General features: G+C 49.9%; 1 protein-coding gene across 1 annotated transcript in view; it reads right to left on the bottom strand.

The window, feature by feature from the left end:
- Positions 1-3,644: 3,644 nt before the first annotated feature.
- Positions 3,645-16,058, bottom strand: part of LOC149337871 (lipase member K-like) — a 316,672-nt gene continuing 304,258 nt past the window's right edge. Inside the window, exon 9 of the mRNA XM_089554532.1 lies at positions 3,645-4,071. Within this exon, the coding sequence (XP_089410658.1) occupies positions 3,826-4,071 (246 nt within the window). The 3' untranslated portion in view covers positions 3,645-3,825. The remainder of the gene's footprint in view (positions 4,072-16,058) is intronic.

Below are 16,058 nucleotides of genomic sequence, written 5' to 3' on the forward strand. Positions count from 1 at the left end.
ATGCACCAACGTGTCATTCGCGGAGACAAAGTTGGTGGCATAGGCCTTTGTGGTCCCAGAATGCCCAATAGCGGTCGGTGATCGGTTATAAAGGTCACCTTCCGGCCGGCAATGTACTGGTGAAAATGTGTCGCCGCGTAGACGATGGCTAGCCCTTCTTTGTCAAGTTGCGCGTAGTTGCGTTCTGCTTGCGACAACGTACGTGAGGCGAAGGCGATGGGAGCTTCCCTTCCTTGCTCGTCAGTTTGCGATAGAACCGCGCCGACTCCGTACGGTGATGCGTCGCAAGCCAAAAGCAGAGGCTTCCTTTCGTCGTAGTGGCGGAGGACTGTACATCTTCGAATCAGGTCTTTCAGGGCATCGAATGACTGCTGATGGCGTGGCGACCATGTCCATGTCACATCTTTCCGAAGGAGTTGGTATAAGTCGTTGGCCACGGTAGCTCTTTGTTCCAAGAACCGGTCGTAGAACGTCAAGAGTCCGAGAAAAGCCTGTAGCTCCTGCTTGTTTGTTGGAGCTCGTGCTTCTGTGATCGCTCGCACTTTGTCCTCGGTAGGGTGAATGCCTTCCGCATCAATTCGGTGTCCCAGAAATTGCACCTCTGGCACCGCAAAACAGCACTTCGATTTGCTTATGCACAAATTAGCGTTTGCTAGCCTTTCGAGAACGAGCTCTAGGCGCACTGCATGCTCTTCAGTGGAAGTGCCACTGATGATGACATCGTCAAGGTAGACACAAACTCCTGGGATGCCCTGAAGCACTGTCTCCATGAATTTTTGAAATATGGCCGGGGCTGCAGCTACGCCAAAAGGCAGTCGCTTGACTTTGTACAAGCCTTTCAGTGTGTTAATTGCCAATAATTCAGCAGTTGACTCGCTCACCTTCAGCTGCTGATACGCCTGGGTGAGGTCCAATGTGCTGAAGACTCTTGCGCCACGTAGTACACTGAATACTTCTTCAGGTGTCGGTAGCGGGTAAGAGGACGCTTTAGTCGCAAGATTGACGGTGCTCCGGTAGTCTCCGCAGAGGCGTATGGTTCCGTTCTTCTTGCGAACTACGACAAGTGGTGTGGCCCATTCTGAATGCTGCGTCGGCTCGATGACACCTTGCTGCTCCAGTTTGTCCAACTCTTTTTCAACTGAATCTCGGAGAGCAAACGGCACCGGCCTGGCCTTCAGAAATTTGGGTTGCGCGTTGTCCAACAACTCCAGTGTGACCGGGGGCCCTTCGTTTCCTGGAATCTCTTCCGAGAATACTCTTTCGTATTTCTCTTGCAGTTGCTCAACCATGTTCTGGCTCGGCGTCTGGTGTATGCCGCATATCATCACGCCTAGTGGAGAAAACCAGTTTCTCCCTAGAAGGCTTGATCCTGTGCCCTTCACAACAAGCAGAGGTAGCGTATGGGTCTGGCCGTTGTAGTTAACCTGCACGTTGGCAGATCCCAATAGTGGCAGATTCTGTCCTGACCACGTTCGCAGGTGCGTGTCGTCTTGTTGCAGGGCGGGTGCGTCAGATGGCCATGAAGTTCGGAACGTGTCCTCACTGATCAGAGTACAGGCTGCGCCGGAGTCCACCTCGAACTTAATCAGCTGGTGATGTACGCTTACTTCTGTAAAAATCTTCGGTCGCGTGCCTAGATTCATGGTGTTCAGGTCGTACAACACAGATGGTGTTGCTGATGTTGCTCCATGGAGATCAGATAGCGGCGTATTCTCTGAGGCGTTGACGCTGTGATTAGGCTGGGAAGGTGACTTTATCTTGGCAAGTCTCCGTTTCGTAATGCATGCTCTTTCGATATGCCCTCGCTTGTGGCAAAAATTACACGTGGCTGACTGGAATCGACATCCCTGGGGGTTGTGTTGGTCGTCACACCGCCAGCAGCGTTGTGCCTTTTTGACCGATTTTACAACAACAGAAGGCTTGCGCACCTGGTTGCTTGTCTGGTGTACCGGCTCGGTGTTCCGGCGAATCCCTCTCTGCTGGTGACCTGCGCTCTCCGCTCCAACGGCGATGTCGTAAGCTTTGCTGAATGTGAGGTCCTTCTCAGCGAACAGGCGCTGCTGCAGTGACTCGTCACTCAGTCCGCACACAAATCTGTCGCGTAACATCACGTCCAAGGGAAGCATGGTGGTGTTAGCAGAAGAAGCTGCGTCTCCCTCCTGCCCGGTAGCTGTTGTCGACAGCGTTCCAAAATTGCAGTCGGCAGCGAGCTTCTTGAGCGCGGCTACGTAGGCGCTCACAGTTTCTCCTCCCAGTTGATCTCGTCGTTGGAAGCGAGCCCGGCTGTAGACCTCGGATGGCCTTGGGTCGTAGTGCTTTTGCAGCGCTTTTACGATGTCGTCGTAAGACACTGCCGCTGGTGTGCTTGGCTGAATAAGGGCGCAGACAGTATCGTAGGTCTGCTCCCCGCACAGCGTCAGCAGGTTGGCCCTCTTCAAGGCTGGGTCTGTGATGTTGTTAGCTTCAAAGTAGAACTGAAGGCGTCCAACCCACGATGACCACGATGAGCCGTTGAATTCTGGTATCTGATTGGGAAACCCTCGCGTAGCCATGGCTTGTCAATAGCGTTGCGTAGCGCGGGTCGAATCCACTTTCTCGTCGCCACTGTCGTGTCCGGTCGCTGTGTTGAATGCAGCGAAAGACGCACACGGTACTGTAAGACTTTGTTTATTTAAAGCTGATGAGGGTGCGACCAGCGTCGACCGAGGCAGGAGCCGAACTGGCCGCCCGAAGAAAGGAGGGAGCGGAGAAGCGTCCACGGGAGGGAGTGGCTTCCCAAAACAGGAGGAGGATGCGGGGGCGCACCATGGGGGGCATCTGGCGACAGCGTGCGACGAGGGGCAAGTGGTCGTTAGGAGGAGGATGCGAGTGGTCGTTAGGAGGAGGATGCGGGGGCGCACACACACAAAAGCAATAAGGGGACACAACATTTATTAATAAGGAATACCCACATTTGCGAATCGCAAATTCAGCAAAAAGGAAGAGTCGCTCTGATGCAAATTACACGTTAACGCCTACCCAAATCCGCTACTACTTATTAAAGTATACCAAGACCAATTTGATGCTAAATGCAAACATTTGGCAAGACTGGCAAACGTGGTTCATATTAAAGACGTTAAAACAGATGCTTGGGAGAGTTGGTGTGACATTTTCCTGGAGAACAGCGCCAACTTGGACCAGGAATGAACGAAGACAGAGACGGGCGCTGAAGACACACAGCACCCGTCTGTGTGTCTGTCTTCAGTCCTCGTCTAAGTTCGCGCTGTTCTTCAGGAAGTTGGTCCAAATGCTATGGAAGTACCCACAAATACCAGACGGCACACACATCACAGACCTCGGAGGCTCTGATGCGCAGCTCAGACGTAGGCGCTCAACGAGCAGCTGCCAGGTCCCAAACAAGGGACAGTGGTCGACTCCTGGCATGGGGTTTAAAAAAAGATACCAAAAGATTCGTACTGAATAAGAGTTTTCCATCCATGAAAGTGCTGATTGTAAGATCAAGGGGTGACCAGGGAATTTTACAAAATGAAGGTGAGGAATTGCCAAGTGTTTAATTATGAGGGTGAGAAAAGCAACAATGACGGCATTTTTCCTTCTTTCGTGTCATTAGACAGGAGAAAAAGTTTTTAAAATAAGAAAATAAAAATAAAATAAAATAAATGCTTCCACAGTTAAAACAAGTTAGTAGTCTGAAGTGCCCCGCGTAATTTTTTTTTTATTATTTAAGGAAGTCTGGGGTCAGTTTTCGCGAGTAAAAAACTTCGCCTGGCTGCACAGTTCTCTCGGCGATGTTTCATTTGCGTGTCTTTATACAGTGCACTGGTATTAAAATGCGGACCATACATTCATGAGATTAATGAGTGGCTCGTAAAGGATTTCAGCTGCTCTGCTGCCCAGAACAAAGTCCAGATGCGAGAAGCGTTCGTCGGGGACGGTGTAGTCGAAGACGACATTGGGCAGACTTCGTCGCAGCGCGTCCACATCCTGGGGATTGGCGAAAAAATCCTCCCGAGCGCTGAACAGAGCCACAGGTGCCGTAATCTTTGTGAAGTCGTAAGCAGGACTGGTGACCTGTACAAAAACACAGAATCACGCAGGTGGTCTCACGCTCTTATCATCAAAGCAGGCGACTGCGTACATAAAATCAAAGAAACGCTCGCTTCTACTCAGTTGCACGCTTTGAGAAATTACAAATAAACCTATGCAGTTTACATCACCCGCTTAGAATTACTCCTCCAAGGCGAAGAATTTTGAGGCACGTGGCTACTAAAGGGATTAAAGCAAGCTGCCTGCGAAGACAGCCGAGCGCACACGAAAAGCAGCGCACCAAAGTTGAAGATTAACGCAGAGGAGCAACACTGCTTTGTTTGTCCTCCTCGTTTTTATGTCAGTCCGAGGCCACTTCCGTCGTGACCCCCAACACGACGCTTGTCTCATGTCCTCGTCCGGTTTTGTGCTTACTTCTTGACATTGTGCAGCACGAACTAGCCTAGACTCTCCTGAATTGCTGGTGGTCGGCGCCCACTGCGCGCAGCTCAGCAGCGCGGGTCGCCTCACTGCGCTGTCCGGCGTCACTGCCACGCTGTGTGGTCAGTGACGTCTCTAGTAAGAGTACAGTGAGGTCGCACGAAGCATAAGAAAGCAGCAAACCGTGCCTAACAATGGTCGCTGATTCTCGCGTAAAGGATTGGTAATCAACATGTGAGATGTTTTTTTAATGCAGAGATTCATTCTAGGTCTCGCCTTCGCTAAATTGGAATCTGCAAAAAAGCTGCCGCATTTTAGTCTGATTTAACATTAGCTCTCATCGCCTACACAATGAGTCGTTAGTCGAGCGGCACAAGGAGTGTCAGTACTGTTTCAAGAACGCCGCCTCAATTCTTTAAAAGCAACCTCGCCTGTGTACTGTCACTTTCCGTTCCTGACTTATTTCTATTTACCAGGTGTTCTTACTTCTTTTCGTCGGTGTAGCATGTGAAACAGCGAACGACTATGAATTTGTCGCAGTATGCGTTGAGTCACCGGTAGCATAGCGCTACGATCTGTTGCGCTTATATCCCGAAGCCGACAAGCTTTCACGCTAGGCGAAAGTTGGCATGGGAACCATGCGGCGGTGCAGTTAGTAGACGGCCACGTATAGCGTCCACTGCATGCACCACATACACGACTACCCATTGGGCTCTTGAAGAAAAAAATGAGATCACTTTCTAGTTCAGCCCTACGTGTCCAGTTCAGCATTTTCGTGCATACTTTAATACACGATGATGCTGAACTGGACAAGTTGGAGCATGTCGCGCTAGTGGGTGAATTAGTTCCGACATAGTGCAGCACCGCGAAAAGAACACATACATGTGACAGGGTAGAGGACGAGAGCAACCTGCGCTCGTCCCGTACCGTGTGTGTGTTCATTTCGTGCAGCTGTACCATGTCAGGGGCAAGTTGTTGTTGCTTCACAGTTTGGACTGATCTGGAACAGACAAAGGCGTAAGGAAAGAAAAGGCACACACACACGTGAGCGCTGCAGCTGCCACATCTAGGGCCCGGAAATTTAGGCACTAAAGAACCCCGAAATAGGAAAGCATCTAGGCTCTAAAAATTATTGAAATAGGCGCTATAAAGCAAAAATAGGCTCTATGAATTTATTAGTACTAGGTAGGTATTAGTATTAGGTCTTTATTTATTAGTACACGATTTGTCATTCGAGTCCTCAATTGAAGCATGCCACAATAAAGCGCATTTGTTTTCGAACTTGAAGCTCCTTCGGTTTTCGCTAAGCATATCTTTGTACATTGAAAGGCTTTTTTTCTACATGGGAGTTTATGTGGGCTCAGGCCTTCAGGTGATGGGGCCGTATCGTCTCCGTGTACAAAATTTGTGATTTGCGAACTTGTTTCTAGGCTTATATTTTGTTTTCGCTGCCAGTTGTTGCATCTTCATAGAAGCAGTAGCGCCCTTTCCTTACAGTCCCCAAAGTGCTGCTTGTACTTCTTCGACTGCCTTGAATGAATCTATAGTGAGTCCAGCGTTTTCCAACTTTGTCATCCTTTCCGTCAATGTTGAGAAGTTTGCACTGATGTATGTCATGCCTCTTTCCAAGTAACCTCTTCAAACATATTTATTGGTTGGATCACACACGAGCGTCATGCTTGATTTCCTCATAAGACAGATTTGAGCACTGCAAAGTGCCGTGCACAATATACTGTGTAATGACTAACACTGAGACGCGCTGAGCTGAGCGTCCGCTCGATTGCCTAGCCTCTTTTTTAATCCCACTTCCACGTCTTTCTCCGCCTGCTTCTTTCGTCACGACTTCGTCTTTGCTGTCTCGGCATCACACTCGGCCACGACTCAGGACGCCCTGTTGATTGTAGGCCGCGTCGCACCCAGACCTCGTTGTCGTACACGCGGCCACTCGTCTCGCCCCGCTTCAGCAGCCGCTCCTTCATGGTCTCGTCCTTCACCTCGACGTAGAGCAGGTTGGTGCACTTGCACACCTCAGCCTCGAAGCAGTCACCCTGCTCGGTGTTCCTGGGGTAACCGTCAATCAGGAACCCTTTGGCCGTCGCCACGCTCTTCCTGATTGCTTCTTTCAGCAGCTGCAAGACCATGACCAGTGGGACGAGCTCTCCCTTCGTCATGATCCCGTTCACCTCCTTGCCCCGGACTGCACCTCCGCCCGCAGCAGGTCACCGGAAGAGATGTGCGTGAAGCCGGAGTTGGCCGCTATCTTTTCGCATTGGGTACCCTTGCCGGAGCCGGGGCCGCCGAAGACAAACATCCCTGACATAGGCGCCGCGAAGTCGTCCGCTGGTGGATCGGCGTGGAGGACCGCGGCAGAGTAGGACAGTACCCGGACAGTTGCAGACTCTCGACCGTGGCCCTGCGAGGTCGTCATGCAAGGTGGTGTCTTCGAAGCTGCGTCTACGCATCAAGGGCGACGCCGGTGGCGGACTATCTTCTCGATCCTCATCAAGCTGCCTGTCCTGCTGCAGCCTCTCTCTAACGGGAGGGGACGTGGGAGCGTCCAATCCTCGCTCGATTTGGAACATGCGGAGGCACGATACTGACGGCCCGTTGCCGCCCGGAAAAGGCGGCAGCCGCGAAGGGCCTACTGGTAGCCTGCGGCTGGATCCGGAACGGGACCCGGCAGTTTCTGGCTGCCGAGCAGGTGACACTGGAGGGGTCCGCTTTCCGCTAAGGGCCTCGTGACTCTCGTCGATGCGGTCCTCTTCACGGAAGTCCACGCTGGAAACAGGCTGGCACCGGATTTCGTTGTCTGGGAAAATTGGCTCATGAAACTGACGTCCCGGCAGCAGGGGACGCGGGTGTCCTGGAGTGGCCGTCATCTGTTGAGGTGGCAACCCAGGCGACCGCACTCCAGGCGGCATGCTACCCAGGCTATTACTGCTCGGACTTGCGCACCCGATGACGCTGCTGATAGCCACTGAGCCCGGAGCCTCCGTCACCGAGCTAGCGAAGTACGGGTGCCGTGGCGAAGGTGGCGTCACGGATCCAGCACTGCCTGCAAGAGGCGGCTGCGCCGCGGACCGCCCGAAGGTGCCCATCATACGGCGATGCCGGAATGTTGGGATGCCTCATCGGTCCATGAGACGGAGGCCGAGACAGCAGCGGGGACGGTTGCACTGCTGAGACGGAGCCCGCGCTCCCGATGGAATTGGGAGGAGCGCTGGCTGCACTTTGGTCGGGAACTGCCGACACCTCGGTGAGCGAGGCGGTCATCTGAGAGCGGTGCACCACGGGGAACGCGTATCCGCTCGTCGGCTGCGGTGACTGCGGTGGCGGACTGACGATTGTGTTGGAGCCGACCTGCACGAGCTCCGATGCTTCGACCGCGGCAATGGGCGCCTCAGAGCCCAACGCCTGCTGCGGCCAAGTGCGGCCCCTGCAGGCCTGAAGAAGACGTACCTTATCATGATTGTAAAGGGCGACGTCTTCATCTGGAGCCAGGCGCCATGCTCTCATCGTCGTGAGTTTGGCGTTGTGCGCACTGGGCAGGGGTGGAAACGCGGCAAGAAGGGCAGAGGTCCAGGCCGGCCAAGTGGTGTAGCGCCGGCCTTCGTACTGGTGCCAGGCGCGGGCGGCACCTCGGAGATGGTCTTCCGCGACGGCGAGCGTGGTGGCTGGAGACCAGGCGAAACGCCGGGCAGCAGCGTCGACCACTTGAATCCACGCTTCGACGTCGTCAGAAAATCCACGGAACTCCGGAATTTGTATCGGGGTTACTGGGTATCCAGAGGACAGTGATGCGCGGCCAAGCGCTGCAGTCAAAGAAGCAGATAGCTCCCGGATGATGGAGAGGGCTTCGGGAAGAAGGGCCAAGGCCGAATCCGCCGAGGAGGCATGGACGCCGTTCTCGGGCGGAAGAGGGGTTCCAGGCGCCGAGGGAGCCGGCCGTGGGACTGCCCGGCCGCTTCGAAGGAGGAGCGACGGGTCGTGGAGGTCCGGGCCGGGCTCGACGTTGGTCGACTGCGCCATTGTAATGACTAACACTGAGACGCGCTGAGCTGAGCGTCCGCTCGATTGTTGTTGTTGTTGCCTTGGTGGCATGGCACATACCCACGACGGGGGATTGGCCAGGGTTCAATGAGGAGAGCCCAAAGAAGGCAAATTGGTACCAAGCTAAAGGATTACCTTTTGGGGCCAAGCTTATGATTAACTTTGGGTACGTATTGCGAGGAATTAAAGATGGAATTATGGATAAAAAGAAATTACAGGAAGAAATGAAAAAAAAAAACCGGCATAAAGATTGCCTAGCCTCTTTTTTAATCCCACTTCCTCGTCTTTCTCCGCCTGCTTCTTTCGTCACGACTTCGTCTTTGCTGTCTCGGCATCACAACTGCTGCGTTTATCTATGTTCCCCATCGAGTCGAAACAGGCTTTGGCGGCAGATTAATGGCAGGTGCTGTGGCGCGAAGAACAGCGATTCTTAATGGAGATTTAATAAACACCTGTTTTGTGCTAGATACTAAAACGCCCACTTGGGGAAAAGAGAGCCGTACACATTCGGCGACATGCTGCTTGGTGTACTATTCCAGAAAGCTCCGAAGATCACTGTTGGTTAGTTTCCACAACGAAATATCTGCCGCCAAAAATGCTTGACACAACTCTTTAGCAAGTGACGATTCCTTCGCTGCCGAACTGCCGCTGAAAGCCACCGCCAGTAGGAGCTGCGAAGTCCCCTCTTTCATTCGCTTCAGGTTTGCAAAATCCTTGTAGGTAGCGACGTGTCGAGCTACATGGCATTTCTTCTCAACTGATACTGATGTTTCGCACGCTTTGCAGAAAAGCACAGTTCCATCATTTGAAAAAACACCTCCAAAATGCGAAACCCACTGCCTGCGACGAGCTTCTGTCGATGCCTTTTCTTTCGGCATGTCAATACGAAATGAAATGAAGAGCGCTGGCGAAGCAAATGTTGTGAGCCCGCCAAAGTCAGTGTCGCGTGTTCCGGAAGCAGCAGGCACAGAAGCGGCCATTCTCTGCAGAGGGGTAGGCGGCCGTGAGTCGAAGGAGAGACAAGCGAGCAGTGAGCGCGCGAATGTGAGTCCTCCGCGCGTTGAGGCGACGGTCCCCGGCTGAACGGAGCACGTTGAGGCAGCGCCTCCTCTATACTTTCTCACTAAAGAAGTCTTGCCACCATGCCATGCACGCAAGCTATGCTTCCCAGGTGTCCAGTCTGCAGAAAGCAGGCTTCCCGGCTTCCCGGCTTCCCTGGTCCTCTCCGTGGCGCAGACCTTGCTGAAAAAGCTGAAGGGCAGCAAGGAAAACAACCGACCTCAAGATAAAAAGCAGGCAAGGCCGGAAGTTGTACCTTACGTACACCACACTTCTCATAACCTCAAGGTGGCCAATAAGTATGGCGTCGATGTGGTATTTTCAGCGCCGCGAAAACTCGCCGGAATGTGTTCACGCATTGGAAGAAAAAAAGTACAAGAGTGCACCATCAGACACCGAATGCTACATGTTGGCTGCAAAAAAGCAGTAGTCTACGAGTTCCCGTTTACATGCGGCAAGGTGTACGTTGGACAAACCGGACGTTGTCTTAATGAGCACCTGCTTGAACACAAGAATTCATTAAACAAGAGAGGACATCTTCCAGACCACTGCCAAGCCTGCTCGAAAGAGAAGCGTGTAGCCTGCAAGCCTCGACTATCTGACTGCAAAGTGCTATTGAAAAGCCGAGATAGGACAGAACGTGAGCTTGTGGAAGCCTTCTATATCAAGAAGGGAGGTGACAGTTGTATTAGTGACACGTCAGTTGTTCTTCGCCACAGTGAAATGCTGTTTCTTGATGCGTATCTGTGAGAGCCGATTGTCTGCAATCAAGAGCACGGATAAGGGCAAAGTCTATTTAAACGTTCTTCCCTGAATAAATCCTGTTGAAAGTGCAGCGGTCGTCCAGTTCCCTTCCTCGTCCGTGTCCCCGTTTTGCGCTCTCATGTCTTTCACGAAGTGCAAAAATGCCCCGTTTAGGCATTTATAGGCATGTTTAAGCAAAAGCCTAAAGTTCCGGGCCCTAGCCATGACACAGCGTCAAGGCCCGTAACGATCTAGCTGGCAATACTGCTCATCACCCCATGGTTGTGGGCAAAACATGCGCTAGCAATGACGACAGCCGACACAACAGAGCAGCTTCAGCCCTACAGCAAAGCAGCCTGCAGCCCCACTTTGTGTGCATGGAAGGCAACTCTGGGCGCCACCTGCACATTCTCGACACGTTGGTACCACTCAGCAACCCCCAGGCCTGCAATGTGACGTTGTTGTGGGACCTGTACTTTGGTGTGGCGTTCATAAATGCTGATTCCCGCCATCGTCGTGCTATGGCAGACTCCAACGAGTGAGCCCCGCAGACGCGGAGAGACAGCAGCGCGGCTACTCTGTGACTGCCACTTGTTCGACAGTCTCCGGGTGACACTCACGTCCTGTCAAGGAGACTAGGATTGTGGCCCCAACCTTTGATTGCCAAAAATAGTGCACGAAGATGATGGGACAAGAAAGGGCACAAAGGCGCACACACAAAGCGCAGAACTTCCAACTCACTTCATTAGGTGAAAACAGGGAGTTCATTGAAATTGAAACTGAAATTGAAATTTTATTCCGCAACAGAAAAGGAATGTTGCGAGGAGGGCAGGTAAAAAGCTGAAAAAACAGCTTGAGGAGTCCTGACCTGCCAGCATACATAGTAGCGCAGCAGCGTGCGGCGAAGGCGTACACGTCAACATCAAAGCGAGGAAAGAAAAAATAAATAAACAGGTTATACAAACAAGGTACGCAATTTCTGTGAGGAAATCGCGGAAATGTCATTATTTGTTTCAGTAAAAAGATAATTTAAAACCGTCGGCAATGAGTATTTCAACATCTGTTTCCCGTAGTTAGTCCGGCATTTGGTGACATTCCAGGGTTCCAAATAGCATATGTATCAGCAGCGCGAACACCACACAGGAAGAAGAAGGAGAAGAAGGTAAAGAGCGCTGAACTTCCAACTTTTATTTGAGCAAAAATTGAACCCGCACTTTTATACACATACCAGGTAAAATCCCACCAGGGGGTAATCAAGGCGTTCCATCGAATTGGGACCAACACGATGTCCAGGGCATCAAAATGATAACTACTATCACACTATTCAAAGACTTCCATGAAAAGCACGAATGACATGCGGAAAAAACAAGACAATGTAAAAACAGGCTGAGTGTGCGCGAATGGAAAAATGGAAAAACAGGGTTGAGGGCGCGAATTTTGCTAAAACCATGAGAAGGCAAGAACACGGTAAAAAGGTAAAAAAAAAAAAAAAAAAAACAGGGTTGAGTGTGCGCAAATGGAAAAAATGGAAAAACAGGGTTGAGGGCGCGAATTTTGCTAAAAAAAAAAAAAAAAAAAAAAACATGAGAAGGCGAGACACGGTAACAACGTAAGCGATGCGAAGGGATGAGCGCCAACAATTAACACGGCTAGAACTAAAATGCAGGGTGCCCCTAAAAACCAGGTAAAATCAGGTAAAACCAGAGAGAAAGGTGATTTCTTTTTCAGATAATGCGATGGAAGGGGTGCTTACGCAACCTTCTTTGAGCCCTGAGATGTAGGTAGCTTCAATGATTTCGCGTGTTAATTGGTTTTTATGTTTCTTTAAGACGGTTGCTTTCTTAAAATGAGGAATGCACTTCTTTTGGCTGTCACATACGCTGCAATGGGCGGGCAGGTTCCTCAACGGCGCCCCAGTTAGATCGTTCCTATGTTCCATTAACCTTTCGTTTAAGCATCTTCCTGTTTGGCCTATGTACGCCTTACCGCAAGCTAAAGGTATAGAGTATACAACACCCTCCGCACAAGGTACAAAAGGATCTCGGTGCCTGGTTGTACAGCCACTATTCTTTTTCTTTTTATTAACTTTGTTGCACAGGCTTGACAGGCGCAGAGGGGCTGAAAAGACTACGTCTACGCCTGCTTTTCTGCCAATTTTCTTCAGATTATGCGAGATTTGGTGCAGGTATGGCAGAACGGCGACCCTGCTGATACATATGCTGATACGCTGCTGATACATATGGATCGCAACCAACTAGCCCGACAGATGGTGTTTTCCAAATAGCGTACGTTATAGGTGGTGGTGTTTATCTGCAATCCTGTTATGTTAGTTAATGCGTCATTATTCTTTAGTATTCCCTGTTTATAAAGGTGGGATAGTTTGTAATTGCATAGTGATGTAACAGGAACGATATTAAAGGCTATCAACATGACAATCAAGGTACACACGAAAAAACATCGTTCGCAGGGCGAATACAGTATCAACACTGCCACAGAGACTTAGGGAAAGCCCGAATGTGCCCATCTAAGAATTCAATCTCTGTGTTTGATAGAGATAAGGAACCGGAGCTGACACAGTTGTCACCCTTTTTAGATAGGAAGCCCGGATAACTTCTCTTTCGGTTTTTGTTTTTGCCTTAGGAAGAAATTTTGTTTTCTCCAGATAAGGAAAACAATTTCTGCTGTTGCAGCTCTTACAGTGCAGGGGTAAATTACTGCCCGTGCCGGAGCGTAGGGCTCGCCTGTGCTCCAGAGCGCGCTCATTAAAACAGCGGTCAGTTCGTCCTATGCAAGACCGCCCGCACGAAACAGTTATTTCGTAGATAACTTCGAAACGCAGTTTGTGAACTTCCTCCGGGGGTTCTTCTGGCAAGATGTGGGTTCCTTTCTTCTTTTAGTAAGCAGAGGACATACTTTTTTCAGTTTGCATGGCACCAAATATCCCACAACTTTCCGCATCCTTCTTGAAGTTGTGGGAAAGACAATGAAAATGTGGCATGACAAATGGTGGCTGGGATTCCGAGCGTGGGTCTTTTTTATCAGAATATTTTTGCCTTTGAACCAGGCTTTCGCATTTACTGAGAATCAAATGATGGGGTAGCTGGCAGAAAGAAGGCGCTCAACTTGGCATTGAAATCTGGTTGACATGGTGTGGGCACAGGGCGGAAAGACAGCCAGAGACAGATGACATGATGAGCTGGTGAAACGTGGCATCATCATGTCTGGCTGTCTCTCCGCCCTACCGAATTCCTGTGCCCACACTATGTCAACCAGTTTTTAATGTCAAGTTGAGCGCCTTCTTTCTGCTGGCTACCCCCTCATTTAATTCTCAGAACTTGCGAAAGCCTGCTTCAAAGGGTAAAAAACTTCAAATAAAAAAACACGCTCGGAATCCAAACCACCATTTGTCATGCCGTATTTTCATTGTCTTTCCCACAGCAACAAGAACGTCGCGGAAAGGTGTGAGATCCGCGTCATTTTTTCGGCGCCCTGCTAACTGAAGAAAGTATATCCTTTACTGACTAGAAGGAAAAAGAAATCCAGAACTTGCAAGAAGAACCACCAGAGCAAGTTCGCAAAGTGCGTTTCCGAAGTTATCTACGAAATATACCTCTTTCATGTGAACGGTCCTACATGGGAAAGACTTGTCGCTGTTTTAATGAGCGCGCTCTGGAGCACAGGCGTGCCGTACGCACCGACGCGGGCGGTAATCTACCCCCTGCACTGTAAGAGCTGTGACAGAAGAAATTGTTTTCCTTCTCCGGAGAAAACAAAATTTCTTGCTCAGGCGAAAACAAAATCAGACAGAGAAGTCGTAGAGGCTTCTCCAGAAAGAACTGTGTCAGCTCGTCTTCCTTATCTCTATCAAGGAAGGTCGCGCTCTTGATACTGTATGCACCCTCCGCGTGACGCTTTTGCGTGTGCACCTTGATTTTCATGTTGATAGGCTTTATAAGCGCCCTGTTTTCGCAAAACAAAGTTTGTTGGAAGTTCTTCGCTTTGTGTGTGCGTCTTTGTGCCCCTTCCTGTCGCATCATCTTCGTGCACTTTTTTTGGTAATCACTATCCACCGACTAGCCCAACGTCATGTCTTTTCTCTGATCTCTACCTTCGTGGAAGGCTAGAACATCAGCCTGTGGGCAATATGGGTGACCTGCGTTGTTAGACATTAGAGAACAAAATGGCCACGTTTCATGCTGCGAACTCAAATGATCTTTTAATTCGTTTTCTCTATCGCTTTCGTTCGCCCGTCCTGCTCTGCGGCGCAGCAGAAAAGCGGTCATTGCCTGGTCCTTCTTTCCTTCTATCTGTGAATAAATGCTCGCTTACACTCTGCCTACGTTAGTGCGCTTTCATTATAATCTACTTATCACCGCCATCATCATCAGCCTGACTAGGCCCCCTGCAGGACAAATGCCTATCCCATGTCTTCCATCTCTCTATAAATAGAAATCAAGCTTATAGAGTATATCACTGGTTCTTTCCTCATCGCGTGAGGCAGGCTTGCCGGATTATTTTCACCAGTAAATAAAAATTGCAAGTACAAAATTTAACCAAAAAAACATTTGAGCGAATTCACCTTGAAAGCAAACTTTGATAGGCACAATCCGGTCCCGACACTTCGTTTAGCACGGATTCTGTTTCTTGACTGCAAAGCAACAAACTTTACTGACTCTGACCAATTTTCCTGGTGCCGAATCCGGCAGAAATATTATGGCTGCTCATCTCGATGGAGCGCGGATGCTTGTCAACATATGGCACCATTACGAATTTGCTGGAATACTTTATTTATTTATTTATTTGAATATACTTCAGCCCCATTCTAGGGGCTATAGCAGGAGTGGGTACATAAAATGTGGAACAATTCAACGCATACAATGGTACATTACAAGCATTACAAACATAAACGCTCAGAACAACCACATACAATGCTACGACTCAGTTGCCGACGCAAAATCAGATTGATAATGCACGAATGATGCCATCCAAAAAATTTCAACTCTCCACAGTGCGCGGAAAAAGCTGTATTTGAAAACGTTAGTGCGGGCAAACAAAGGTTGGATATTAAGATCGTGATGGCTCCTGGTTGCAGATGGTTTTGAAAACGAGATATGCTTACCCTCTTAAAGACAATTAACAGAATGAACTATTGAGGGATGAAGTTTTAGGGACTCAGTTTTTCGGCGGGATGCGAGCGGGCTTAAGTTTAGGGAAGACATCGCAGATGAAGGTGAAAAATGAAAGTCGTAGCGGCAGAAAATAAATCTTACAGCTTTACGTTGTACAGATTCTATTTTATCGATTTCACATTGATTTCACATTTCCCGGGTTACAGCGCGATAACCGGCGTAAGAGCAGTGGAAGGCAGCTCTGGCCAAAGACAGCCTGCACCAGCGAGTCCGGATCATCCAGGTGGTCCGAAAGTCAGTGCCGTCAGCGGAGCCCTGGACAAGCGGCGCCGACAACCCAGCTTGTTGTGTTATCTTCTTGTCCGTGTCTTTTTGTGCACAGTACCTCCTTTTATTTAGCATGATTGATCGACTAGCCCAACAACGTACGCTATTAACCCATCTCCTGCAAATTTTACAGTTTCCTAAATAAATGTTTCCCCTCTCTCTCATCGTTACAATGTTGATTCTCTTACCATATTTTTCTTCTTGTTCATTTTTTGTATCCTTTGTGAATGGCTTCCATGACGGCTACAAGCCAAACAAGGTACGCTACCATTTCAGGACGAC

Source organism: Amblyomma mixtum, chromosome 7 (assembly GCF_055824585.1).
Source record: "Amblyomma mixtum isolate Tamu chromosome 7, ASM5582458v1, whole genome shotgun sequence".
NCBI classification, from domain to species: Eukaryota; Metazoa; Arthropoda; class Arachnida; order Ixodida; family Ixodidae; genus Amblyomma; species Amblyomma mixtum.